The sequence below is a fragment of the Oscarella lobularis genome, chromosome 12, assembly GCF_947507565.1.
Source record: "Oscarella lobularis chromosome 12, ooOscLobu1.1, whole genome shotgun sequence".
Lineage (NCBI taxonomy): Eukaryota > Metazoa > Porifera > Homoscleromorpha > Homosclerophorida > Oscarellidae > Oscarella > Oscarella lobularis.
This window is the reverse complement of record NC_089186.1, coordinates 280681-307101: the sequence shown is the minus strand read 5'-3', so window position 1 is coordinate 307101 and position 26421 is coordinate 280681. Positions and strand designations below refer to the sequence as shown.

The 26421-nt window shown below is 44.6% G+C and overlaps 10 protein-coding genes and 1 long non-coding RNA gene across 16 annotated transcripts; 7 read left to right on the top strand and 4 right to left on the bottom strand.

Moving 5' to 3' along the window:
* Positions 1-202: 202 nt before the first annotated feature.
* On the top strand, positions 203-2920 carry LOC136194250 (heat shock 70 kDa protein 12A-like). 3 transcript variants are annotated; one of them, XM_065983320.1, is made up of 4 exons: positions 203-1005; positions 1056-1444; positions 1497-1721; positions 1771-2920. In XM_065983320.1, the coding sequence occupies exons 1-4, from the start codon at positions 798-800 to the stop codon at positions 2575-2577; spliced, it is 1629 nt and encodes a 542-aa protein (XP_065839392.1). In that variant the 5' UTR covers positions 203-797; the 3' UTR covers positions 2578-2920. The 3 variants fall into 3 exon arrangements, with proteins under 3 accessions (XP_065839392.1, XP_065839393.1, XP_065839394.1); XM_065983321.1 differs by lacking the exon at positions 203-1005 and having other exon boundaries at positions 1127-1248; positions 1308-1444; XM_065983322.1 differs by lacking the exon at positions 203-1005 and having other exon boundaries at positions 1189-1248; positions 1347-1444.
* A 1375-nt stretch (positions 2921-4295) lies between these two features.
* On the top strand, positions 4296-6439 carry LOC136193562 (heat shock 70 kDa protein 12B-like). Its single transcript, XM_065982477.1, has 3 exons — positions 4296-4638; positions 4694-4915; positions 4965-6439. The coding sequence occupies exons 1-3, from the start codon at positions 4312-4314 to the stop codon at positions 6192-6194; spliced, it is 1779 nt and encodes a 592-aa protein (XP_065838549.1). The 5' UTR covers positions 4296-4311; the 3' UTR covers positions 6195-6439.
* On the bottom strand, positions 5480-6795 carry LOC136193563 (uncharacterized). The gene is made up of 3 exons (XR_010671379.1): positions 6258-6795; positions 5931-6190; positions 5480-5877 (listed from the first exon to the last, which is right to left on the bottom strand). It is a non-coding gene; the product is annotated as an uncharacterized lncRNA (long non-coding RNA).
* LOC136193559 (uncharacterized) lies at positions 6506-9233 on the top strand. The gene is made up of 10 exons (XM_065982475.1): positions 6506-7405; positions 7453-7521; positions 7577-7623; positions 7670-7726; positions 7783-7839; positions 7892-8035; positions 8092-8270; positions 8326-8503; positions 8557-8736; positions 8792-9233. The coding sequence occupies exons 1-10, from the start codon at positions 6529-6531 to the stop codon at positions 9107-9109; spliced, it is 2106 nt and encodes a 701-aa protein (XP_065838547.1). The 5' UTR covers positions 6506-6528; the 3' UTR covers positions 9110-9233.
* Positions 9234-9260: 27 nt separating this feature from the next.
* LOC136193561 (heat shock 70 kDa protein 12A-like) lies at positions 9261-11343 on the top strand. Its single transcript, XM_065982476.1, has 3 exons — positions 9261-9662; positions 9716-9937; positions 9987-11343. The coding sequence occupies exons 1-3, from the start codon at positions 9276-9278 to the stop codon at positions 11259-11261; spliced, it is 1884 nt and encodes a 627-aa protein (XP_065838548.1). The 5' UTR covers positions 9261-9275; the 3' UTR covers positions 11262-11343.
* Positions 11344-11424: 81 nt separating this feature from the next.
* On the top strand, positions 11425-14275 carry LOC136193799 (uncharacterized). Of its 4 annotated transcripts, none has more exons than XM_065982785.1 (15): positions 11425-11876; positions 11923-11995; positions 12046-12279; positions 12345-12386; positions 12445-12470; positions 12523-12549; positions 12613-12681; positions 12739-12894; positions 12947-13004; positions 13055-13120; positions 13183-13239; positions 13287-13431; positions 13492-13657; positions 13713-13892; positions 13946-14275. In XM_065982785.1, exons 3-15 carry the CDS (start codon positions 12072-12074, stop codon positions 14261-14263), a joined length of 1518 nt encoding a protein of 505 aa, XP_065838857.1. In that variant the 5' UTR covers positions 11425-11876; positions 11923-11995; positions 12046-12071; the 3' UTR covers positions 14264-14275. The 4 variants fall into 4 exon arrangements, with proteins under 4 accessions (XP_065838857.1, XP_065838854.1, XP_065838856.1 ...); XM_065982784.1 differs by having other exon boundaries at positions 11796-11876; positions 11926-11995; XM_065982783.1 differs by having other exon boundaries at positions 11796-11876; positions 11926-12279.
* A 156-nt stretch (positions 14276-14431) lies between these two features.
* On the top strand, positions 14432-16537 carry LOC136193800 (heat shock 70 kDa protein 12A-like). Its single transcript, XM_065982786.1, has 3 exons — positions 14432-14830; positions 14880-15098; positions 15149-16537. Exons 1-3 carry the CDS (start codon positions 14444-14446, stop codon positions 16415-16417), a joined length of 1875 nt encoding a protein of 624 aa, XP_065838858.1. The 5' UTR covers positions 14432-14443; the 3' UTR covers positions 16418-16537.
* A 519-nt stretch (positions 16538-17056) lies between these two features.
* Positions 17057-19179, top strand: LOC136193569 (heat shock 70 kDa protein 12A-like). Its single transcript, XM_065982483.1, has 3 exons — positions 17057-17416; positions 17534-17755; positions 17815-19179. The coding sequence occupies exons 1-3, from the start codon at positions 17075-17077 to the stop codon at positions 19042-19044; spliced, it is 1794 nt and encodes a 597-aa protein (XP_065838555.1). The 5' UTR covers positions 17057-17074; the 3' UTR covers positions 19045-19179.
* LOC136193567 (paramyosin-like) lies at positions 19060-21270 on the bottom strand. Its single transcript, XM_065982482.1, has 4 exons — positions 19962-21270; positions 19727-19913; positions 19490-19663; positions 19060-19440 (listed from the first exon to the last, which is right to left on the bottom strand). The coding sequence occupies exons 1-4, from the start codon at positions 21263-21265 to the stop codon at positions 19150-19152; spliced, it is 1956 nt and encodes a 651-aa protein (XP_065838554.1). The 5' UTR covers positions 21266-21270; the 3' UTR covers positions 19060-19149.
* A 484-nt stretch (positions 21271-21754) lies between these two features.
* LOC136193663 (M protein, serotype 5-like) lies at positions 21755-23927 on the bottom strand. Its single transcript, XM_065982594.1, has 4 exons — positions 22712-23927; positions 22468-22660; positions 22227-22415; positions 21755-22178 (listed from the first exon to the last, which is right to left on the bottom strand). The coding sequence occupies exons 1-4, from the start codon at positions 23881-23883 to the stop codon at positions 21888-21890; spliced, it is 1845 nt and encodes a 614-aa protein (XP_065838666.1). The 5' UTR covers positions 23884-23927; the 3' UTR covers positions 21755-21887.
* A 206-nt stretch (positions 23928-24133) lies between these two features.
* Positions 24134-26413, bottom strand: LOC136193648 (trichohyalin-like). The gene is made up of 4 exons (XM_065982587.1): positions 25090-26413; positions 24845-25037; positions 24618-24797; positions 24134-24568 (listed from the first exon to the last, which is right to left on the bottom strand). The coding sequence occupies exons 1-4, from the start codon at positions 26394-26396 to the stop codon at positions 24278-24280; spliced, it is 1971 nt and encodes a 656-aa protein (XP_065838659.1). The 5' UTR covers positions 26397-26413; the 3' UTR covers positions 24134-24277.
* Positions 26414-26421: the final 8 nt, after the last annotated feature.

The following is a 26421-nucleotide window of genomic DNA, read 5'->3' as shown; positions in this document are numbered from 1 at the left end:
ATGCATCGCCGAGCTTAGAGCATAAGAACATACCCGTGCGAACGAAATCTGACTGTTTACAGCTATACGAGTGCTTCTCTGGGCAGTGAGTAATAGAGCTGCCTTCGCGAAGTCGTTTTTGGGCGCTAAGAGACTCCCCGTGCAATTTATCAGGGCAATTTATTGAATGGTTTCTAGCGCACGCTCCGCGAGCTAATGTCATCTTTCCTTCATGGGCGATTCGCTGTGGTCTTCTCGTTTTCAGCCGGTAATGAGTAAAGCCATTACTCTTCTTGCAAACCTTCTTGGTGGCATTCTTCTGGACGAATTGTTTGCTAAGAAGCTCATTGAGGACCCGTGAGCTTATCGACGCACGGAGGCGAGAATCTGATGAAGAAGTGGCGCGAAAGCTGTACATAGTTCTTCGTCGCAAACCCGAGCCAAGCTTCACTGTCTTTTGCAATGTCTTACTCAAGATAAGCGGGGGAGGACGTGACCTTTACGACTGCCTTCGTAGCACTTCTTCGAGTTCGCCCAACGATGAAGAAGTAACTGTATTTGTAGACGTCACCAAAGAGCTAAAGGAGCGATACGAGCTGCATGAAGACTCCTTCATAACTGCTTTGGAAGACTATTTGCGAGTAGCTATTCTGCAACGGGTGAGAATCGTGAAGCACTTTCCGCCTACACTGAGAGAGCAGAACACGCATAGGCTGGAAGTTGCTAAAATTATCCAAATAAAAATTTTTTTTCCTAACATTGATCGTGAACGCTTCAAACAAGAAGAAAAAGACTTTGTCCAATACATAACAAGAATTATGGACATACCGGAAGCCGATCTTCAGCTATGTATTAAAAATGGATCTTGCATCATCACTATGACTGTGTCAGGAGCAGCTTTTATTCACCTGATGCGTCACATTGGCGTGCGCGGAAGTCTAGATGGCTGTGGGATATTAGGTGTACTGCACAAAATTGATGCTGAAGCTTTAATATCATTTGGGACGCTTCCTTGGGCTACGATTGGTAAATGCAAATTCTTTCATTTGTATTACAGCTTCAAGCTATATTTTTAGAGCGTTTAGTGCATAAGGTGTTTATCCCTTCTCTCCATGGCGCACAGAGCAGTGCTAAAAGTACAGTATTCAGCCAACATGGTATTGAGAAAAAATATAAAGAACAAGATACGTCTAAGGAAGAGCTCCTCGTTGTCGCCATTGACATAGGAACGACCTATAGTGGCTACGCGATGTCATTTAAAAGCCAAAAGTACGTTATTCATACCATTTTCAACAGGACCGACAAAAATACCAGCAAAGTTCCTACAGCTCTTCTTCTACAACCAGACGGCATTTTTCACTCTTTAGGTAACGAGGCACTACTTCACTACAACATAATTGATGAGGAAGAACTAAATAAGTGGATGTACTTCAGTCGATTTAAAATGAAATTCCACAAAACAGCGGTAAGCTTTTTTCAAAATGACTTATTTGTGTAGCGTTACTTATTTTAACTAGAATCTTTCTCGTCATGCCACAGTTGCTGCTGCCAATGGAAAAGAGCTTCTTGCAAAAAGATTATTTGCAGTATTTCTTGAGCACGTCAAAAACGACGCCATAAACCAGATCAAGACCAACGCTGCGTGTGATGTCATCAGTCCACAAGATATCAAATGGGTAATCACTGTTCCAGCTATATGGAATGACAAAGCCAAGCAGATTATGGGGGAAGCTGCCTACGAAGTAAGAGTAAGCAAGTCCAACATTTCAATTAAAACTTATTTGATTTTAGGGCGGTCTTGCATCTCCCCGTCATTCGGAAAGAGTTGTAATTGCTTTAGAACCCGAAGCAGCTGCGTTGTATTGCAGGGCACTTCATCACATTTCACCTCTCAGTCAAGATTCAGAGGATACTACCTTAGCTTTTGAGCCAGAAACGCGTTATCTTTTAGCAGATTTCGGAGGAGGAACAGTTGACGCAACTGTGCATGAAGTGCAAAGCGACAACCGGATCCGAGAGCTGCATCACGCTACCGGAGGTGCGTGGGGTGGGGTCTACATCGACCAAAATTATGTTCAACTTCTTGAGCGCATATTTGGAGAGAAAATGATTGAAAAGTTTCGCAGTAATCATCAACGCGATTGGACTGACATGATGTTAACAAAATTTGAGTCTGCAAAGAGAAACATTAGGCCAGAGGGAACCCTTTATTTAGAGTTGACCCGCCCTTTCTACGATTTCATGAATGGCGAAGCAACATCGATAAAAGAATGTATTAACCGATTTGATAACGATGACGTGAGATTAGTGCGGGGCTATTTGTCACTGAAGTATCCTGAAGTGAAGAAACTATTTGAGCCCGTTTTTAGCAACATTTGCGCTCACCTAAAAAGACTCCTCGAAAACCATCCTGGAGTCAAATTCATGATTCTTGTTGGCGGATTTGCCTCGTCCGAACTGCTGCAAACCTACTTGAAGACAAAGTTCGAAAGTTCATTTGGTTTACGGGTGATAGTGCCGCCACATCCTTCCTTTTCCGTCATGATCGGTTCGGTTCTTTTTGGCCATGATCCGTCGGTCTTCATAAGAAAGCGATGACTTGAAATAACGCCGTGAATGAAATCCGTACACCGTAATGAAATCCAAATAGACAGGAGATTACAAAGACGCTTGTTCGTTTTGCAGCGATATGAAAGAGATCGAAGCCATTGTGATAAAAATCCTTGCTATACTATTGATGTACAAAGGCCGCTGTTACGCTTCATCGATACATTATATTATTGGAGTATCTAAATATAGCAGAAGACAGCAGCAAACTGCAAAGAACCTTAATTTTTTACCCATTTTCCAACTGTTTTGTACTACACGCGCCTTCTCTATCTGTTTTGTACTAAACGCGCATTCTCTAACTATTTTGTACTACACGAGCATTGAACGATTGTACAGCAAAGAATGACAACTGGCAGCAATTGCATGAGGGGAGGAGGTCGGTCATTGAGTTACAGATTTCTAGATTCGACTGCTGTGCTTTCAGTAGGCGGTTCTAAGAGCACCATGGCGTCCATCGCTGATGTCTCTGCCTTGCTTTCCACGTTTCCCAATCGCGACTTGGCAAAAGTGAGCTTGCAGGAATTCATCACAAGACTCTCCAGTCCCGGCCAAAAGCTGAAGACTGGCGACACATATTACTAACTCTAAAGCGTTGAATGGATGTTGTTTCTGCGCAAGAAATAGATCTATATCACGGATTGATTGAGCCCTACACATGATAAGGCCTGAGAAGAGGAGAAAAGCTAGGGTCCTCACCATGATATCTAGCAAACTCCTTTATAAAACCAAACAAGATTCCAGTATCGGACAGGAATCTAAGCAGTCAACGTGTCCGTCACTAAGAAATGAATAAGCTTCAAAATTGCAGATGAGTAAGAAGAGGCACAAAAAGCCGAATTGTAGTCCATGTTGATTTGACTAATCGAGGGAACGGGGGACCCAGTCAATGCAGGAGACTGGTGCAGAAAAGCAAAGCGTCTTAGAAGCCCTAAGGAAGCCCAAATGCTTGTTCAACGTCAATTGGTCGGCAAAATACGGAGAAATACCACTACCTACGTCAAGACGATAGCTGCCTTCTCAAAAAAGCCAAAGAAAGAAGCAGATGAAGGCGTCAGAGTAAGCTTGGACTCCTCCTTACCCAGTCAGGAACGGATTGCACTCGGCTACGGTAAGAATCGCTTCATCGGAGCATCTATGATCAAGAGCAAGGAGCAACTCGACTTCCCGTTAACAATGTCGGCAGGACCCGCCGAACAGCGGCTAGCCAACGACCCCCATTGCTCCGCCTGGCATCCAACGGCCTCCCATTAGACCTAGCTGTGTCATTAACCAGATTTAATAAAATGCTCTGCTAGCATGCGATCGTCTGGCAGCAGTGATATTGCAAAGAGAGCATCTGCAACTTTCAATGGATCCGTAAGATGGTATTTTGTGCTCTTGGCAGCTAGATTCGTTTGGCTTTCTTTTCTAGCTCGCGCAGTTTTCTCCCGTGGACTCTTAGGCATGCAGGTTTCTTCGGAATTTCACTAAGACGGGAACTGGAGTCGAGCAAACGTTTCCTGTTTCCCTACCAGCAACTTTCAATGTTGACTTATTAGCAAAACTAGATTAGCAAAACTAGATTAGCGAGAGAAATTAATTGTGGAATCAAATTACGTCGGCTGCCAAATTAGGAAATGAAGGCCCTCCCTCTCCACGCTAGACTAATTACTTAAAGTACTAATAAGATTTGCTGCGACGAAAGCAGACAATCGCGTTAGAGATTGCACTGCAAGTCTAACGATGGCGGCTGCCGAAGTAGACGGAAAAGCGTTTCTCGTGATCGCCATCGATGTAGGCACGACGTACAGTGGCTGGGCCATGTCATTTGCTTCCACCAAATGCGACATCCAAGTCATTCGCGAAGATGATGCAAGTTCTGATCGCGTTTCCGGGTGCCCACAGCCTGGAAAAGTGCCTACTTGCCTTCTTCTGAAGCCGGACGGCACGTTTGAGGCGTTTGGTTTTACGGCACAAAGCCGCTATAATGAGATAGCTGACGCTAATCTTGATGATCAGAAGTCGTGGATGTACTTCGAGAGGTTCAAGATGGATCTCCATAGCAAATCCGTAAGAGGAGAAGCGATGTAGTTAGGTCTGATCTTTGATCAATTATTCAATGTAGGACCTTACGAGGAACACAATGTGTACAGCAACGAATGGCAAAACGATGAGTCTCATAACGGTTCTCAGTCATGTGATAAGATACTTCAAGGATCAGGCCATAAAGCAGTTCAACTCTGGCAACACAAAAGACGTTAGTCTTGATGACATCAAGTGGGTTATTACTGTTCCTGCCATATGGAAAGATGGAGCAAAGCAAATGATGAGAGAAGCAGCTCTGAAGGTACAGCCAAACGCTTTGTTTGCTGTTTTAGCACAAGCTCTACCTTTAGGCAGACCTTTCGTCTGAGAAAGTGATAATCGCTCTAGAGCCAGAAGCAGCCGCTGTCTACTGCAAATCAGTTGACATTATTTCACCATGCGTAAACGAAAAAGAAGACACTACCGAAGCTTTTACCTCGGGAACAAGGTATCTTTTGGCTGACATGGGCGGAGGCACAGTTGACGTTACCGTTCACGAGGTGGGAAAAGACAAAAAAGTAAGAGAGTTACACCATGCTACTGGAGGAGCTTGGGGTGGCACTTACGTTGACAAGAATTTTGTTCTTCTTCTTAAAAGAATATTTGGCAAAGATGTGATTGAAAGTTTTCAAACTGATTATCCCTGCGATTGGTCCGATTTGGTATCCGTAAAATTTGAAAGAGCCAAGCGCACTGCTTCTGTTGGAGGACCAGTTCGAGTGGAACTACCCTACGAGTTCTTCTCGTTTCTGGAACGCAAAGATTGTGCCGTTGCACAGCATATAACTAATTTTTGCAACGATGACGTCAAATTCAGCCGAGGAGCACTAACTTTGAATTACCCTGAAGTAGCAAAAATATATGATCCTGTATTCAAAAACATCACAGCTCATCTGAAGTCAATTTTGGAGAAGGTCGGTGACATAAAATTTGTCGTCCTCGTTGGTGGCTTCGCCACATCTCTGCTCCTTCAAGAACACATAAAAAGAAATCTTGCTTCGCGTTACAGTCTAAGGGTGATAACTGTGTACAACTGCTCTCTCGCCGTGGTAATGGGGTCTGTTCTTTTTGGACATGACTCCACTTTGATAGCGTCACGTCGAGTCAAGTATTCATATGGCATTTCTTGTTGCCTTCCCTTCGATGCGGAAGTTGATCCTAATTCTTCCCGCGTGGTTAGTGATAATGGAGAAGAACTGTGTGAGTATCGTTTCGATGTATTTGCTAAAATTAACGAAGAAATTCCAGTTGGACAAGAAAAGGTGCATTCATTTTACCCTGTTCGCGCGCACAACACAGAAATGGCTCTCCCAGTGTACTTGTCAAACAATCCAAAGTCGCGGTACACTACTGAAGAAGACGTCAAGAAAGTAGCGTCTATGATTCTACCAATGCCGAATACTGAAAAAGGAACAGACAGACGAGTAAAGGTTGCCATGCGCTTCGGAGAAACTGAAATTCAAATAACATCCGAGGATACTTCTAGTGGAGAAAAAATTGAGCGTTGGGTGCGTCTGGACTTTCTAGATCTCTTCAACTAGTAGTAGAGAAAAGGACTTTTGACTGGAGCGTAGAAAATGAATTGGGTCGTGTGCAAAACCTACTTATAGCAAATCTTCTTTTTTCCCCCGGAACGACCCTTTACCATCGATGATTTATTGTATAACCTTTCCTGGGTAGAGAATCGATTACAAAAAATTCTTGTAAACCGCTGTGTCGTTACAGACAGTACTCAATTTTTTTAAGCGTTACTCGAGCAGCTGAAATTTTGTTCGCAAAACAATCCCAACAGAAGAACAGCGAGTTTTTGCTTCAACCGAAGGTAACCTATTAGGGGTAGCGTGCGCAAAAACAGTGGACAAATCGGGGACCCATATGCAGGAGACTGGTGCAGCAAAGGCAAACGTCCCAGGGGCTCTAGGGACGTCCAAATCGACGTTTGACGTCGACTGGTCGGCAAAATACGTAGATAAATGCATGGCAGAGATCGAAAATGACGGTGACGTTCAACGAGACGTCAAGGAGAGCGAATTTTGGCTTTTTGCTGTCATCTGCGTCGAGAAGTCCGGTGTTCTAGACGATGCGCCGAAGAGCTGCCTTCACGATTTCGGTTTGAAAGTGCTAGCGATTCTCCAAAAAGTCCCTGCGTTCCCGGATAAGATCAAAGCGCAGAAAGAAGCAGTTGAAGGCATCAGAGCAAGCTTGGACTCCTTACCTCGTCAGAAACGTTCAAAAGTGATCGGGGAAGCGATCAGAGGTGGTAAATATTACTTTGCCGAAGCAGCGGAGAAATTGAAGAAACTCGGCGCTCAAGTTGAGACCATCGAAGATTGCACGACCTCTGAGGCTGGCCGAGAGTACGCGTTGGGTCTAAGCAAGGTTATCAAGTCGTCGGCGGTTGCTTCAAATGTCTCCCATTTTCCTCGAGCTGTCGATGTCGAATTGGAAGTCTGGCGATGTTGGTCATTCTATGAGGCTTGTCTAAAACGTTTTACAGAGTATGGCATGGAGTTTGATGAGGCAGTGACTGCGTTGAGCAGCTTAGAAGAGTGCATCTCCGCTTGTACGTGCCTGCACGAATGGACTCAAATGAACACGCAGGCGAGAACTTCTAATACCGTTCCGGTTGCTGCCAACAAGCCTTCACGCATAAAGGAAGAGTCTTCAGGTATTAGTGCTGGTGACAGCGGCGGATGTTCGTCCTTGGATGGTGCCCAACGTTCATCTCCGGGTAGCTCTTCACAATCTTCAGGTTATATCTATTACTCTCTTTACTAAAAATTAAATTTTTGTATTTAGATACCAAATTGTTTCCGTCTCAAATGTCTCAGCCTGAAGCTGACGAACCGATGGAGAAAAATATTCCTGGTAATAAAAGTGTGATTCCTATATGATATGCTGCGCTGTAAATTGTTATTTGCAGGTGGTACTACTGCAATTGAAACCAAAGAGGCAACAGCAGCTGCAGAGGTGCGTTGAACATGACACTTTAGGCCGTTGCCTCTTAGTTACTTAGGAACAACTTGGCAATGACGTTTCCTCCAATCAAGTTCCTTCTGAAGTTCAAGACTTAGTAAAACGCCTCTCACGCAAGCTGTGCTCCTAGTGCCAACAGCATTTCTTATACAGGTAAATTCACTACTTCAGCAGATGGAAAAGCTGCAGAGAGAGAAGGAAACTTATCAGGTGAAAAACGTGAAATAGGAAGGCTTTAACAAAACAATTCAACTGCTTGTAGCGTCACTCAGTAGTCATGGACGAGCAGTGTCGTGAGCTCAGTCAAGAGCTTAGAGGGACAAAAGCAGATCTAGAAATCGCAGAATTCAAACTAGAACGAATTCAAAAAGAGAGATGCTCAGGTGAAACAGCGGAAAATCAAAAGGTGAGTTAGTTGAAAACTTGAGGAGATACAAAAGCAAAGGTTGCATATGCGTGTAGCAAAAAGGGCGAGAGCTTGACAAAATTCAAAGTGGCTCAGTTGCGGCACCGTCAAGTACCGAAAGTGACGTCACTGGTGCCGCCACAGCTTCTCAAGCACCCAAAGAGGATAAAGACAGGCAACCATCTGCAGCGTCTACTGCAGATGACGTTGGTAAAAGCAAACTAGCTGGTGTACCGTGAGTACAGAGTTGTCCTCAATGGGTTATAATTATTTATGACTTTTTCATTCAGTCAACCAATGGCTCTAATACGCTACGAAACTGAAGAGATAACCGATACTCGGCGGCCTAGTGAAATGGCTAAGCGTTTTGACGATCTCTTCAACCATTCATATGGTATGTACGAACGTCTTGAAGAGATTTTGAAAGATGAGAGAGAGTGCAATAAATTTACTCTTGATTTTTTGACGGTAAGAGAAACGTTGCACTCTTTAGTAAAATTTCTGTAAGCGGCGTAATTTAGACAGCACACAGGGCTTCAGTTATGAACCTGACAAGAGTTGGAGAAGAGCTGGTGCAAGTAGCTGATCTCCACGGATATGTTGACAATGTTTCAGCCAAAAAGACTATACAGGAGTGTGCTGTATCGCTTTGCAAGTTGTCGAACCATCTCGAAGGCCAGTCTTGCTCATGGATATGGCAGGTAACCACACTAGAAGGGATTATTGGCCTGATACGGTCAGTGCTTTACGTTTTAGAAAGCTGTCAGCTTTCAGAAATGGCGTACGCCAAAGACATCAGGAGCCCTGTTGAAAAGTGCAGATGCATTTCTTCATAAATGCATTCAAGTGTGCTGGGATTTAGTGCTTCAAAAGCGACCTCTGTTGCTTGTGACCGACCATAAAGTCTTCAAGTCGTCCCGGCACGACCGGTTCTTTGGGTCTGATGAAACGAGCAAAGATATTGACCAATTTGTGTGGCCTTGCCTCGTTGAAGAAGGAACCAATAGAGTGCTGGTCAAAGGTAAAGTGATTACGAAGAAAAGAGGAGTGAGGCGGCCACAGAAATGCAAATAGACCTGTCACATCTTCCATCTTCCCAGGACCCTGTTGAAACCAAAATTCTCCCGAGTCCCCAGGCCCTCTGATCCAATTAGAACAGCAAATTAATCGAATTCACATAATATAATAATGAAATTAAGGTTTCCGTACACTCCTCACTCATTTGCCCGAACCATCGACGATGGCTGAAGGAAACGCGTATCAGCAAAGCTTCGCCACCGACAGCGGGAGCGATGAAGAGGAGCGTATCTGCGGCTTTCAGGCGTCGCCTCACAAAGGCGGTCACGTCGTCGTCGCCATCGACATCGGTACGACATACAGCGGCTACGCCTGGTCATTTTCTGGCACGAAGGACACGATTAACGCTATGCAGACGACCGATCCGTATCGACCAGAGGGCAGTGTCATGACGACAAAAGTGCCCACGACTCTCCTGCTTGATCCCGACGAGAACTTTGACTCTTTTGGGCACGCAGCAATGAAGAAGTATAACAAAGATCTGGACGAAGACGAGCAAAAGGACTGGTACTATTTTGAAAGATTCAAAATGAAGTTGCACACGGACACAGTGAGCAATACTTAGGAATTTTTGAGGTTCTTCTATCGTCTCTAAATATTTAGAATTTATCAAGGCAAACGCCTGTTTGTGCAGCAAATGGGCACGAGCTTCCCATACGAACAGTCTTTGCTCACGCCTTGAGACACTTCAAAGAGATGGCCTTACGAGAATGCCAAGCACAGTCAGATATGAGATTAGACGAGTCAGAGTTTGAATGGGTCATTACCGTGCCAGCCATATGGAAAGGAGGAGCCAAGCAGACGATGCGAGAAGCAGCGTACGAGGTAACTAAAATAAAATGTTATTGATTTTGACTACTCCACCTAATTCAAGGCTGGGCTTGCTTCTGACGCTACGCCAGACAAACTTCAGGTAGCCTTGGAGCCTGAATCAGCGTCTCTGTACTGTAAATCTCTAAAGCGAATCGGACAGTCGTACAGTGGTGAGGGACTCGTTACCCGGGCTTTCAAATCTGGAACGACCTACGTTCTCGCCGATCTCGGCGGCGGCACTGCTGACGTCACCGTTCATCAAGTGACCGAGGGTGGCGTCAAGGAGCTTCATCACGCCACGGGCGGCGCGTGGGGCGGCACCTACGTCGACAAGAACTTCGTTCAACTTCTTCAACACATTTTCGGTGAAGACGTAATTAAGGAGTACAGGGCTGAATGCCCTGGCGACTGGGTCGACCTCATTTCGATGAGATTTGAAACGAACAAGCGTACGGCATCTCTGAATGGAGCCACCTACGTCGAATTTCCTTTTTCGTTTCACTCGTTTCTTACTGAACGTGGCTCGTCGGCCAAGGAGGCGATTGCGGCGATGAACAATTCCGATCTGAAGTGCTCTCGCGGTGCGCTGGCCATAAAGTATCCGGAGGTGCGGAAACTCTTTCAGCCTGTCTTTGAAAACATAGCCGATCACTTGGAGACTGTAATTGGTGACGTTGGCGGAGTTGAGTTTATGATTCTCGTAGGCGGCTTTGCAACGTGCGATCTTCTCCAGACCTACCTGCGTGAACGTTTCGAAGAACCGTTTAGCCTACGAATCATCATTCCACCCCAGTGTTCTCTCGCCGTCGTCATGGGTGCTGTGCTGTTCGGTCACGATCCCGCGGAGATTGTGTCTCGTCGAGTTCGTTACAGCTACGGGATTGAATGTCTGGGAGAGCCTCAGTTGGATCTACCAGATCTTAAGTCTGAAGATCCTTCCCATGCCTTGTCTCGTCTGCTTATGACTATGATGACTGGTGTGTCTATGCAGCGTTTGAAGTTCAAGACGTTTGTCGAACGAAATCAGGAAGTCTCGATCGACGAAGAAGTGACGTATCCTTTTAGTCCCTGCCATCCTCGTCAGGAAGCAGCTGAAATCGTCGTTTATGAATCAGATACGGAGAAGACGCAGTTTGTCAACGAAGAGGGCGTGAGGAAAATTGCCCAGATGGAACTACCTTTGCCGAACGTTGACCTGGGGATGAACAGGCAGCTTCTCGTCAGCATGAAGTTCGGTCTGACGGAAATCAAAGTTCACTCAGTCGACTTGTCTAGCGGGAAACGAGTGGAAGGATCAGTGAAGTTGGATTTTCTCAGTCTGGACCGCCTGGACTAATGAAACGTCTACTGTACTCGCAATTTTAGGTTGCTAGGAAAGTCTTGTCTCACCTGGCATTATGATTCCGATCCAACGACAAGTCGAAACGGCTCTTCTTCTGCTGTAGTCCGTACTCTCACGTGATATCTTCGGTCGAGACTGCGCACTACTTGAGTAGGTCACCGTCCACTCTGGCCCTGTTCTTGCTTTCGTTTTCCACCATTACTGGCCCGAGGTTGATTTGATTATACCCTCGCTTAAATTGCGTTAGCGACCAATCGGACAAGGCCCTAGTTGATGCAGGAGACTGCAAAGCGGAGCGTTCGAGGCATTCCAAGAGAGACGCTCGACGTCGACAGGTCGGCGAGATGCGTAAATAAATGCATGGCAGCGATCAAAAAGGGCACAAGCATTGAAGAATGCTTTGAGGAGACAGAATTTTGGCTGTTTGCCGCTATGAGTGTCAAGAAATCCGGTGTCTTAGGCGATAAGCCGACGGAGAGTCTTTACGATTTAGGTTCGAAAGTGTTAGAGATTCTCAAAGACAAGGAGCAACAAATCTCTGAGGCGATGAAAGCAACTGAAGGCGTCAGCGAAAAATTGAACTCTTCCCCTTGTCAGAGACGTTCAAAAGTGATCAAAAAAGCGAGTGAAAGGAGTAAAGGTTATTTTCCCAAAGCAGAGAAGTTGAAAGGGCGTGGCCTGCAAATTGAAACCATTGAAAATTTCCGAAATATTCAGTGTGGACGCGCGTACGTTAGAAGGCTATGGAATGTCTTCAACCATTCAAAACTGGCTGCAGATTTTCATGAGGCATATGATGCGGAAATGGAAATCTGGACCTACTGGTCGTGCTATGATGCTTGTGTAAAACAATTTGCAGAGTATGGACTAAAAGTGGACAAAACGACGACTGCGTCACACAGCGTAAAGGAGTGCCTCTCCGCTTTCACGTCACTTCAGAAGTGGACTCGGTCAAATTTTGGAACTTCAGAAGGAAACCTGAGAAATCCTATAAAAGTTAAAATTGTTGCAGGTGGTTTGAGTCGTCTTTCACCAACTCCAGGTTGTCTCGACATTAATTACTTCTTCTCTTTGAAGATGCCGAAACGTTGCAGTCAAAATCTGATATAAAGATTCAGTGTACAGTTTGATTTCTACGAGATTTGCTCTAGAGTCCATTGTTTAGCGTTCTTTGTAGGTGCAACCAAAGAGGCAGCAGCAGACGTATACTGCAGATTGTGACAATGTTTTCCTTAGTTGACCCGTTTTTATTTAGGCGTCGTCATTTGAGGTTAACACATTGGTAATTCGCTATACTTAGTTTTGCCGTTGGTGCGCCAACGTCAAGAGCCTCCTTGTTCTGTAGCTACGTCAAATGGATCAGAGGAGAGAAAACGATAAGAAGCAGCTTCTTAAAGAAAGGCAAATTTTTGAGGTGAAAAATGGCGTGAAAGATTGCTTGAAGATAATATTATCATACAACTGCTTGTAGGGTCAATTGGAGAACAAAAACAGGCAGTTGGACGAACTCAGGGGTGCGCTTGAACAAACAAAGGCAGAATTAATGCGAGAAAAAGTGAAACTGAAACCAAGTCAAGAGAGGAAATGCACAACTGAAGTGGCTTTTCAAACGACCGGGAAAGCAAAGGTTTTTTATTAAGAAAGTTGAGAATAATTGATAGCTCTATTGTGGCACACAGATTGGGGGGCATTATGGTGCGCCACGGTCACTTCTGCATTTTCAGAGTGATTCTACTGGTTAGGGAAGGCTACAACTGTTGCCCTAGCCATTAGCTAGCTGACTTTAGGTAGCCGTCACGATAAGTCAGTTCAGTGTGACTGTTCATCATTGGAAGGCAATGAAGCGAGGAAAGGTAAGGCAAAAGCGGTTGTCTACACAAAGCCAGATTGTGATTTCTGCCCGTTTTTTTTCCAGCAGTCACCAAGATGGATTTTTCTGTGCAGTGTGTCTTAAACGACGCGGATGATAGTGGTAAAAGATACTTACAGGAGGAAAGAGAAATTTCAAGTGTTCTTTAGCTACTGACAGAGGTGCTGCAGCTTCAGATCATTCTCAAGTACACGAGGAACGGTATTCAGATCAGCAGCACAAAATGACGTTATTAAAAGGCAAGCAAGCAGATGCTGATGACATAGGTAGGAGAGATTTGGCAAACGTCACACCGTAAGAGAAGAATAGGCGTGGAAGAATTCATTGCAAGTACATGTATGTATTTTTGTCCAGTCAACCATTGTCTCGAATACGATACGAAGTTGAGGAGATATCCGATCCTCGGCGACCTAGTGAAATGGCTAAGCGTTTTTTGGATCTCTTCAATTATTCTTATGACCTGTCAGAAATAATAGAAAACGAAAGAACGTGCAGTGAATTTACTATTGAAATTTTAATGGTTCGAGACTTTGCATTCTAAGTAGCCTTCTAACGACTAACGAGCTGTTTTCTAGACGGTGCACAGGGCTGCAGTTCTGACGCTGACCGAAGTTGGAAGCAAAATGGTGCAAGCTGTTGGTCTCAGCGGAGAAGTTGACAATCCTTCAGCCAAAAATACAATTCAGGAGTGCTCTGTGTCTCTTTGCAAGTTATCAAACCGCTTTCAACGCCACTCTTGTAAATCAATACGAGAGGTAACTGACCACGATTGAATCGATTGTTTGTCATACGGTAGTTTGCCTTTCAGACAGCAGAAAGTTTTCAGAAATGGCGCAAGGAATCGATACAGGGAGCTCTGCTAGAACATGCAAACGAATTTCTCGAGAAGTGCATCCCAGTCTGCTGGGATTTGGCTCTGCAAAAGCGAGCTTTGTTACTGGTGGCTGACCACAAAGTCTTCGATTCGTCTAAGCACGAACTGTTCTTTGGGTCTGAAAAAACGAGCAAGGACATCGACCATTTCGTTTGGCCTTGTCTTCTTGAAGAAAGAACCAATAGAGTCCTGGTCAAGGGTAAAGTGATAACGAAGACAGCAGAAACCACTGAGAAGAAGACGATACCCTAAAGGCCGGTCATTTCTTCCATCTTCAAAGACGTTTGTCGTAACCAGATTTCCCGAGTCCCCAACTCCAATTAGACCAACTTAATCGAATTATGATACGATTTGCGTGCACTCCTCCAGTGCAGTCCCCAGAATAGAAAGCAGCTACGCAGGAGGTGATTACCTCACTGATTTGCCCGAACAATGGCTGAAGACGATTCACATGAGCCAAGCGTCGCCGCCGAAGGTGGAAGCGATGAAAACGAGCCTATCTGCGGCTTTCAAGCGTCGCCTCGCAAAGGCGGTCACGTCGTCGTCGCCATCGACATTGGTACGACATACAGCGGCTATGCTTGGTCGTTCTCCGGCACAAAACACACGATTAACGCTATGCAGACAGCGGATCCGTACAAACCGGAAGGCAGCACGGTGGCGACGAAAGTGCCGACGACTCTCCTGCTTGACCCGGGCAAAAATTTTGATTCTTTTGGACACGCCGCTATGATGAAGTATAACAGGGAACTTGATGAAAATGAGCAGAAGAAATGGTACTATTTTGAAAGATTCAAGATGAAGTTGCACACCGACAAAGTGAGAAAATTTAAATTTTTGGAGTTCTATTATAATGTCTTGGCTTAAGAGTCTATCAAGACGAACGCCTGTTTGCGCAGCAAATGGGCATGAGCTTCCAATACGAACAGTCTTTGCTCATGTCTTGAGGCATTTCAAGGAGATGGCCTTACGAGAATGCACATCACGGTCTGACAACATAGACGAGTCAGAATTCGAGTGGGTCATTACGGTGCCGGCCATATGGAAAGGGGGAGCCAAGCAGATGATGAGAGAAGCAGCGTACGAGGTAATTAAAGATAATGCATTATTGATTCTGAATTCTTTACTTAATTCAAGGCAGGACTTGCTTCTGAAGCTATGCCGGACAAACTTGAGATTGCTTTGGAGCCTGAATCAGCGTCGCTGTACTGTAAATCTGTACAAATAATTCAACAAGCTCCCGGTGACGAGGGACTCGTTGCACAGGCTTTTAGATCCGGCACGACTTACGTTCTTGCCGATCTCGGCGGCGGCACTGCCGACGTCACCGTTCACCAAGTTACCGAAAGCGGCGTCAAGGAGCTGCATCACGCCACGGGCGGCGCGTGGGGCGGCACCTACGTTGACAAGAACTTCGTTCGACTGCTTCACGAGATTTTTGGCAAGGACACAATTGAGACATATAAAGCCGAATTTCCTGGCGACTGGGTCGAACTCGTCTCGCTGAAATTCGAAATAAACAAGCGCACTGCATCTCTCGATGCCGTCACTTACGTCGAATTTCCCTTTTCGTTTCACTCGTTTCTTTCCGATCGCGAATCGTCTGCCAAGGAGGCAATTGCGGCGATGAACAATCCCGATCTCAAGTTCACTCGCGGTACACTGGCCATGAAGTATCCGGAGGTGCGAAAACTCTTTCAGCCCGTCTTCGAAAACATTGCCGATCACTTGGAGACGGTCATTCGCGACGTCGACAAAGTCGAGTTTATGATTCTCGTCGGTGGTTTTGCAACGTGTGCACTCCTACAGACCTACTTGCGCGAACGTTTTGAAGAACCGTTTAACCTACGAATGATTGTTCCACCCCAGTGTTCTCTCGCCGTCGTCATGGGTGCCGTGCTGTTCGGTCACGATCCCGCGGAGATTGTGTCTCGTCGAGTTCGCTACAGCTACGGCATACGATATCTGGGAGGGCCTGACTTGGATGTACCAGATCTAAAGTCTGAAGATCCTTCTGATACTTTGTCTCGTCTGCTTATGACAATGATGACTGGTGTGTCTATGCGGCGTTTGAAATTCAAGACGTTTGTCAGTCGAAATCAGGAAGTTCCAATTGACGAAGAAGTGACGCATTCTTTCAGTCCCTGCCATCCTCGTCAGGAAGCGGCTAATATTGTCGTATATGAATCAGATAAAAAGAATACGCAGTATGTCAGCGAGGAGGGCGTGAGGAAAATTGCTCAGATGGAACTACCTTTACCAAACGTTGACCTCGGAATGAACAGGGAGCTTCTCGTCAGCATGAAATTCGGTCTGACGGAAATCAAAGTTCACTCAGTCGACTTATCCAGCGGAAAAGAAGCAAAGAAATCAGTGAAATTGGATTTTTTGAGTTTGGACGAATGAAATGTGCTGCACTCACAGTTGTCGTACAGTATGCTGTTAGCTTCTGTTCTAGAGTCTCCAAATCCATCTTTTTCCTAGAAGAAGTCTTTTAAAAGATTTTGAATCGTCTATTAGTCAGAATTACGCTTTTCCTCGCCTTGTTCGCCTTGTGTTCGCCCCTCTGTATTTTGATTATCCGGGCGTCTGATTAACGTGAGTCTCTTGAATTCGTTCTCTATTTTGCGACGTCTTCTCGTCAAGAGTAGTTTCGCTGGATTCAGGTTGCCTGCGCAACGGTGCTAGGTAGTTATAAAATTTGTTTTAGTGTTTGCCTTGTCTTGCGTCAGCTCGACCACCAACCACGTTTTTCCTGCTTCCTTTCTTTCAGTATTGACTAAAGCAATATGTAAACTTTACAATCTAATTATCTAAAGGCGCAAGGAAATTGGCTTCCCAGCCCTGGAATTGGAATAGGACGACTTGAAGGTGAATTATCTGAGTGCCAGTGATAAGCAAGTAGGTAGAACCTTACGCTGCGTTTTGCAGAAAATTTTATCCAGAGCCACGGCTTCTTTTGGTGAAAATTAGATAATTAGTTTAGCTGGTGCTCCTAATTGATTCAATCATTCTATTTTGCTCATTGCGCATGACAGATGAAAACGTCCTCCTCTGGACGCCATGTCAGAGCTTGTTCTTTCTCCATCCTTGGATAGCTCAAAGGCGCTTCTTGTTATTGCTATTGACATTGGCACCACTTACAGCGGCTACGCCATATCCTTCTCCTCCGATCCATACAAAATTGACACGATTTGTGAAAACGATCCGAACGCCCAAAGAATCTCTGGATCTGCGCCATGCGGAAAGATACCTACTACTTTGCTCCTTGAACCCGATGGCACGTTTCATTCATTCGGCTACCAGGCGTTGAGCGACTACAGCAACCAAATCGATGATGACCCCGAGGCTGAGAAAACGTGGATGTACTTTGACAGGTTCAAAATGGATCTTCATAGCAAGTCTGTAAGCGAAACTTACGCCTCCGCCCCAACCAGATCGCTTTATATATATATAGTTAATAGTGTTTATATGAGATTAACAACCTGGGTGACGTATGTCAAAATTTGAGCGCATTTTTAGGATCTCTCAAGAAACGTCAAGGCCGTTGCACGTAATGGAAGACAACTCAGTCTCATTACGGTGTTCAGCCACGTTATGAAGTATTTCAAAGACGATGCCATCAAATTTGTGAACTTGCGTTCTAAAATTGACGTGAGCCCTGACGATGCAAAGTGGGTCGTCACCGTTCCTGCGATATGGAATGACGGAGCGAAGCAGATCATGCGAGAGGCAGCTTACAAGGTAATTTTCGTGACAGTGCAGATTTTGAAATAATACGATGTAATTAATGCTTCCATTAGGCTGGTCTTGCGTCTCCTGAAAAGCCTGAGAAATTAATGATCGTTTTAGAGCCTGAAGCAGCAGCCGTTTACTGTAAGTACTCTAACGTTATAACTGCTGATTCAGATGAGGAACTGGACGTCAGCGTAGCGTACGCATCAGGAACGCGTTATCTTCTTGCCGATATTGGCGGTGGAACGGTTGACGTAACTGTCCACAGCGTGGGACATGAGGATAAAGTTAGGGAATTGCATCATGCCACTGGTGGGGCTTGGGGTGGCATCTATGTTGACCTAGAATTTAGTCGCCTTCTTGAACGCATTTTCGGTAATGATTTAATGAAGCGATATCAGAAGGAGTATCCGTGCGAATGGATCAATTTCATGTCAAAGTTTGAAAGTTCCAAACGCACAGCGGCTCCCGGGAAAAGATTGCGCGTGGAGTTGCCTTTTCAGTTTCATCAATTTATTAAGTCTGAAGGCAAATCTGTTGAAGAGCACATCCATGACTTTCAGAACGACCACGTCAAATTTCAACGTGGAGCTCTAGCGCTGACTTACCTCGAAGTTGAAAAACTATTTCAATTGGTGTTTGACAACATCACGTGTCACCTTGAATCAATTCTAGAAAAAGTAGTAAATATTAAGTACGTCATTCTGGTTGGAGGGTTTGCCACATTTCCTTTACTTCAGCAGCGAATTAGAGAGCAACTTTCATCCGTTCGGGTTTTGGCTGTACGTGAATGCTCTTTGGCCGTGGTGACGGGTGCTGTTCTTTATGGACATGACCCAAGTCTAATTGCATCACGTCGCGTAAAGTACACATATGGTGTTGCTTACCGGCCAGATTTTGTTGAGGGAATTGACCCTGATGATTATTGCGTTCTTGATGACGAAGGAGAGAAAAAATGTGAAAATCGCTTAAAAATATTTGTTGAAAAAAACGATGAAGTTGAACTTGATGAAGAGGTGGAACAAGGGTTTTTTCCCTTTACTGCCAATGCTACATCAGTAGATATTTCTGTCTACTCTTCTCAAAATTCAAAACCACGGTATATCACTGATAAAGGCGTTGAGAAAGTGGCTCAAATGACTTTACCAATGCCTAACACAGAAGGAGGAAAAGACAGGGAGCTATATGTTACCATGCGCTTTGGAAAAGTTGAAATTGAAGTAGTGTCTAAAGATGCCACCAGCGATGAAGAAGTTCAGAGAACTGTAGATCTGAACTTTCTGGGTCACTCTGAGTAATAAATTGTAGCAGTAGCAGTAGTAGTATAATCTTTGATGACAAGCAAGTAAATGAAAAGTAACGCTTTTTAACATTCACTAGAGATAGACAAAAAATAGACAAATTTACACGCCCGTCACTACTTTTCCTTTACAAAGGGTTCTTCCTGTAAACCGTTCAGCTAGGCGAGGCCACACAATAGATTTAACGTTTCTAGCTTTAGGATCAGAGCCAGTGAAACGTTCATGAAGATCGTCATCAAACGTCTTATCATCTACGACGAAAATCGTTTCCCGTGAAAATAATGCAAGCTCCCAGGTAATAGAAGAAGCTGAAATTAGAAATTCTTCAATAGCAGAAGCGGTCTCTTGAGAGTAGTATTTGGGGAACTTTTTCTTGACTTCGTCCAAAGCAATCTAAAGGATAAAACTCAATATGCAACCAAGGATATTCCACCTTCTCAACCTTGGCAATATACTCGTTGTCCTTCTTTCTTCTAGAAGCTGAGGCCAGTCTTAGAACGCAGGTAACATTTTCTCTACGCATTCTCTTAGCAGATTGATTATTCTCCAGACCGCGGATTTTAACTCCGGTGCTCTCATACTCAGCAACTCTTGTCTTAGCTGCGTTGCTTGACGTCTACGAGAAAACGCAAGTTGACCGGTTCTGCAAATATATTAGAGTATTTAATCTGCGGCATACAATGAGCATCTCTACGATGAAGTGATTGATGTCGTCTTCGTCTATAACGCTGTCTTCCAGCACTTCAGCAACGCTGTAGGTCTTCTGAAATAGATCGTCATAGCGTCTGGCTACTTCCATTGGCTGGTTTGGATCGGACAACTGCTCCACCAGATCAGGAACGCATTTCTGCACTTCCTCGTAAAGTCTACAATTGCATTATTGCACTATGAGAACGCGCTCCAGTCTACTGTACCTTTGCTCAGAAGCCTTAGAGGTGAGGTCAGCCTTCAGCGCATTGCATTCAACTTGATAACGTCCCGTCATCTCGTCAATTTGCTTTTGCAGTCGTTCTACGGCATCCTGAAGCGTTTTCTTGTCTTCGTTCGCTTTGCTCTGAAGTTTCTCGGCCCTAGAGAGTTTGACCTCCGCTTCGCGAAGCGTATCGGAGAGAGCGTTCCTTTCGTCAGTTAACATTTGTAGGTCTTTTTCAAGTCGTTTCGCCGCTTTTTCGAGCTGGGTATTTTTTTCTCTTAGTGCACTCAGCTCGGCGCGTGCCTGACTTCTCTCTTCGCCAAGATATCTCGGATACTCTCTTGGCGAAATTTTCTCCGGCATTTCTGGCTCTCGTTCAGTAGACTTCACCTGGATGGCATTAGTTCTAAGGCATTGACTTTGGTTTCCGACCTCGTCTTCTCTCATCTGAGTCTCTACTGACGGCAGACTTGATGTCTTGGTTCCCCTAGTCTCATGAGATGGCTCTTTATCACGTCTGTTCTTTTCCAGGTGCTCTTCTGTTTCCGGAGGTGTCGCTTTCTCTACTCCAAAAATTTCCTCTATCCTCACGTAAGCATTCTCACAGGCGTCCAGCGCGTCTTTAAAATGTCTTCTGCTTTCGTGCAAGTCTTTCGATTTGTCAAAATTTGCCCACAAATTGCGGAACACCATGTAGAAGTGCAAACCCTTTACCTCGGTCTCAATTCTCTTTTCAAGTCGATTCTCAAAATCCTTTGGTATGCCACGTTGTCGAAGATGGTCAAGGGTTTTCCTCAAAGCGTTTTTGCATTTATTGGCTTCTGCTCGAGAAGTGCAGTCGCTCACTGGATTCTCTTCCAGATCTTTCAGCAGATTTTTCAGAGTGGATAACCCTGATTGAGGGCTCGCCTCCTGGGACAACCCAGAGCTTCGAAAATCAAAGCACGCATCCTTCACTTCCGCGACCTTTGGTCGGTTCTCTAAGAGTTGAGGTGCAGTCCCGGAATACAGGTCGGAGAGCAGCTCTTTGACAGCCTGCTCTCTTTGATTTCGAGTACTTTTTCTACCTTTCAACTTGAGTTCCTCTTTGACGAGCCACAAGCCGGCTCCAATAAAGAAGATGTTTTGGAGCTGGATGTCTTTTATTTCTGTAGGTCTAAAGGCTACCTCTGCTTTCTTTCCTGGCTGTCCTGTTTCATAGACACTGAGGTTCGAGACAAACTTCTTGGCATACTTTTCGCTTTTTCTGAAGTCTAATTGGTCCAGCATTCTGATGCGAAAGGAATCAACGGCTCGAGTCTCCATCTCCGTTTGGGCGTCTCGAAAGCGCCTCGCCCTAATAATGAACTTAACTCATTTACAGTGTAATGCGATTATGAAATTTGTTCGACATTCAGGAAATGGCCTGAACAATGGCCGCAGTGACAGTTCTCACTCGCAAGATGTCTCTTGCCTAATGCATCAGGAAAAGAAAGCAGTTCTACACAATCAAATTACGTTGAAAGATGAAAGACACGGTGGATGAAAGGCAATTGCTCTTAGGATAATTGCAGCGAATCTTAATTATCTACCTCAGACTGTTCACCGTAGTAATTTCCTGTTACATCAATCCTTTGCAGCTGAAGCCAGTAGCGCTTTTCTTGAGAATCCTCTGAGCAGTTTGTCGAAAGAGATATTTCAGACTATTATTAACCTTGGGGGCATTGGAAGCTGCTCTGGAAACACATCAGTTACAGTAGTGACCTGTCACAAGAGCCCCCACTACAGCATCTAGACTAAAATTCGTGCACTGAAATAATCGCCCGACAGAACGTTCTACAATCTTGGTCACTCTTAGTAAAAACATATTGTAATCTGTTGACGACCACGTGAACAGAAGTAAGTCCTTTCACATTCACTAGAAATATCTACGTCAAAACAGACAATTTTACATGCCAGTTACTACTCTTCCTTTACAAAGGGTTTTTCCAGTAAATCTTTCAGCTAGCCGAGGCCACACAATCAATTTGATGTTTCTAGCTTTAGGATCAGAGTCAGTGAAACGTTCATGGAGAGCTTCGTCAAACGTTTTGTCATCTATAACGAAATCAGTTTCGCGTAAAGATATTGCAACCTCCCAGGTAATAGGAGAAGCCAAGATTAGGAATTCGTTAATGGCAGAAGCAGTCTTTTGAACCAGGTATTGGGGAAACTTTTTTTTGACTTCGCTCAAGGAAATCTAGAGAATGAAAGTCAATTTGATAAAGAGATATTTCACCAATTGAACCTCAACAATTTTCTTGCTGTCCTCCTTCTTTTTGGTAGCTGAGGCCAGTCTTAAAAGGCAACTCACTCTTTCTCTAAGCGTTCTCTTAGCAGTTTGATTATTCTTCAGGAAAGGCTCGCTTAGACCATGGATTTCAGTACTGTTTCTCTCACACTCAGCAAATTTTCTTTTAGCTGCGCTGCTTGACATCTACAAGAAAACACAGGTAGACTAGTTTAGTGGATAATTCTTTGAGGCGTACAATGAGCATCTCTACGATGAAGCGATTAGAGTTATCTTCGTCTATTCCGTATTCTACCAGCACTCTAGCAACGTCGCAGGCCTTCTTAGATAGATTGTCATAGCGCTTGGCGACTTCACTCGGCCGATTCAGATCAGACAAATGATCTTCTTGAGCATTTTCTGCCAAACGCTTCTGCGCTTCTTCGTAAAGTCTGCAAGAGATTTTTTTCTTCACGACAACATGCTCTAGTCTACTACAGTACCTTTGCTGATGCCTTTGAATGTCAGAAGCCTTTTTCGTGGAGTCTGCCTTCAACTCATTGCATTGAACTTGATGACGTTTCTCCATCTCGTCGATTTGCTTTTGCAGTCGTTTTACGGCATCCTGAAGCACATCCTTGTCTTTGTTTGCTTGGCACTGAAATTGTTCAGCCCATTCTTTCTTTATAGAGAGTTTTGCTTTTGTTTCGCGAAGTGCATCGTTTAAGCGCTTCTTGTCATCGGAGAGTTTTCTCGCCGCTTTTTGAAGCTCGAAATTTTTTTCTTTTAGCTTACTCAACGCTTCTCTCCTACTTTTCTCTTTGCTAAGTTTCTGTTGTAGCACATCTATTTCCCTCCGGTACTGTTCCTCTCGCGGCAACATTGTCTCTGGTGTAGGTGTCTTGGTAGGATTTTTGCCAACGTGGCTGGTTTCCGACGTCTGATGAGATAGGTCTTTATCTAGTCTGTTCTTATCCAGATGCTCTTCTGTTTCCGGAGGTGCCGCCTTCTCTACTTGAAACATTTTCTCCATTGTCACGAAAGCCTTTTCACAGGCATCCAGCGCGTCTTTGAATTCTTTTTTGCTATTGTGCAAGCCTGGCGATTTGTCAAAGGCAGCCCACAAATCGCGGTACACCATATAGAAGTGCAAACCCTCTATCTCGGTCTCTATTCTCTTTTCAAGTTGGCTCTCAAGATCCTTGGGTGCGACGCCAAGAATTTTCATCAAAACAGTTTTGCATCTAAAAGCATCTCCTCGACAAACGCAGCTGCTCACTGAATTCTCTTCCTTCAGCAGACCTTTTAGGACGGATTTCTCTGCTTGAAAGCTCGCCTCCTGGACCAAGCATGCATCCTTCACGTCCACGACCTTCGGTCGGTCCGCTAAAAGTCGAGGTGCGGCCCCGGAATATAGGTCGGAGAGCATGTCTTTGACAGCCTGCTGTCTTGTATACCGAGTCTTTTTCTGACCTTTCAGCATAAGTTCCTCTTCGGCGAGATACAAGCCAGCTCCAATGAAGAAGATATTCTGGATCTGGGCGTCTTGTATTTCTGTAGGTATCAAGGCTACGTCTTCCTGCTTTCCTGGCTCTCCTGTCTCATAGGCAATGAGGTTCGAGACAAACTTCTTGACATATTTTTTGCTTTTTTTAAAGTCTAGTTGGCCAAGCATTCTCGTGCAAAAGGAATCGAAGGCTCGAGTCCCCTTTGTGCGTCTCGAAAGTGCCTCGCCCCAATAATGAAATTAACCTAATTACAGTTTAATTTGATTAGGACATTGGTTCAGCATTGAGGAAATGGCCTGAGCAATTACCCACAGTGATAGTTTGCATTTGCAAGATGTTCGTTATCCTAATAACGTTAGAGAAAGAAATCAAATTATGTTGAAACTCGAAAGCCAGGATGAATGAAAAACAGTTACGTATTCTCGAGGAGAAAATCTTATTATCCCTTCTACACATTTATCTACCTGAGACTGTTCACAGTGTAATCGGTTGACAAGCACGTAGAAAAAAAGTAACGTTCTTACGTTCACTAGAAATATCTACATCAAAGAAAAGAAAATTTTACACGCCAGTTACTACTCTTCCTTTACAAAGGGTTTTTCCAGTTAACCGTTCAGCTAGGCGAGGCCACACAATAGATTTAACGTTTCTAACTTTAGGATCAGAGCCAGTGAAACGTTCATGGAGAGCTTCGTCAAACGTTTTGTCATCTAGAACGAAATCAGTCTCGCGTAAAGATATGGCAACCTCCCAGGTAACAGAAGAAGCTGAGATGAGGAATTCTTCAATAGCAGAAGCGATCTCTTTAATGTGGTACTTGGAGAACGTTTTCTTGACTTTGCTCAAAGCAATCTGAAGGATAAAAGTCAATTCGATACCAAGGATATTCCACCTTTTTGACCTTAGTAATATCCTCGCTATCCTTTTGCTTTCTGGTAGCTGAGGCCAGTCTTAAGAGGCAGGTAACACTTTCTTTAAGGGTTTTTTTAGCAGTTTGATTATCCTCCTCACTGAGACCGTGGATTTTAGCACAGCTGCTCTCATACTCAGTAAATTTTTCCTTAGCTGCGTTGCTTGATATCTACGAGAAAACATAGACTATTTTAGAGGATAATGTTCTTGGCATACAATGAGCATTTCTACGATGAAGCGATTACAGTCGTCTTCGTCTGTCTCGTTGTCTTCTAGCACTTCAGCAACGTCGTAAGTCTTCTGAAATAGATCTCCATAGCGTTTGGCGACTTCACTCGGCCGATTCGGATCAGACAATTGCTCTACTTGAGAATTTTCTGCCAAACGCTTCTGCGCTTCTTCGTAAAGTCTGCAAGAGAATTTTTCTTCTCGATATAACGTGCTCTGGTCCATTATCGTACCTTTGTTGTAGCCTCTGAAGCTCAGAAGACTTAGAGATGACGTCAGCTTTCAGCCTATTGTATTCAACTTGATGACGTTCCGGCATCTTCTCGATTTCATTTTGCAGTCGTTCTACAGCACCCTGGAGCACCTCTTTGTCTTCATTCGCTTTTCTCTGAAGTTTCTTCGCCCATTTTTCCTCTCTAGAGAGTTCGTCCTCCTCTTTGCCAATCAAGCGGTCCTCGCCATCGGATTTCCTTTCATGAGTCAACATTTGTAGGTCTTTTTTAAGTTCGCTCACCGTATTTTCCAGCTGGGAATTTTCTTCTTTTAGCTTTAGCGCTTCCAATGCCTTTGTCCGTCTTTTCTCTTCGTCGAATTCCCGTTGTAGCCTAGATATTTCACTCTGGTACTGTTCCTCTTGTGGTACCGTCGTCTCCTGCTTCTCTGGCTCTGGTGTTTGTTCAGCGGACTTCACCTGGATGACATCAGTTCTAGGGAATTGTCTTCGGTCTCTAACTTCTTCTTTCATCTGAGTCTCTACTGGCGGCATGCTTGGTGTCTTGGTAGGAGTTTTGTTTAAGGGTCTGCTCTGATGGGCTTGGCCTTTATCTCGTCTATTATTTTCCAGATTCTCTTCCCGTTTCGGAGATGCTGCTTTCTCTACTCGAAAAATTTCCTCCATCCTCCTGTAAGCGCTTTCACAGGCGTTGAGCGCGTCTTTGAATTTTTTTTTGTCTTTATGCAAGGCTGGCGATTTGTTAAATTTTGTCCGCAAATTGCGGAACACCATATAGAAGTGCAAACCCTTTATCTCGGTCTCAATTCTCCTTCTAAGTTTTCTCTCAAGATCTTCGGGTATGCCACGTTGTCGAAGACAGTCAAGGTATTTTTTCAAAGCATCTTTGCATTTATCAGCGTCAACTCGATGAACGCAGTCGCTCACTCGGTTATCTTCCAGGTCTTTCACCAGCTTTCTCAATTGCCTTGGCTGAGGGCTCGCCTCCTCAAGCACTCTAGAGCTACGGAGCTCAAAGCACGCATCCTTTATATCCGCGACCTTTGGTCGGTTCTCTAAGAGTTGAGGTGCAGTCCCAGTGTACAGGTCGGAGAGCAGCTGTTTGATGGCCTGTTGTCTTGGAATTCGAGTCCTCTTTTGACCTTTCAGCTTAGCTTCCTCTTCGACAACTTCCTCTTCGACGAGAGACAAGCCAGCTCCAATAAAGAAGATGTTTCGGATCTGGGCGTCTTTTATTTCTGTAGGTCGCAAGGCTGCATGCTTTTCTGGCTCTCCTCTCTCATAGGCATTGAGGTTCGAAACAAACATTTTGGCATACCTTTCGATTTTTTAA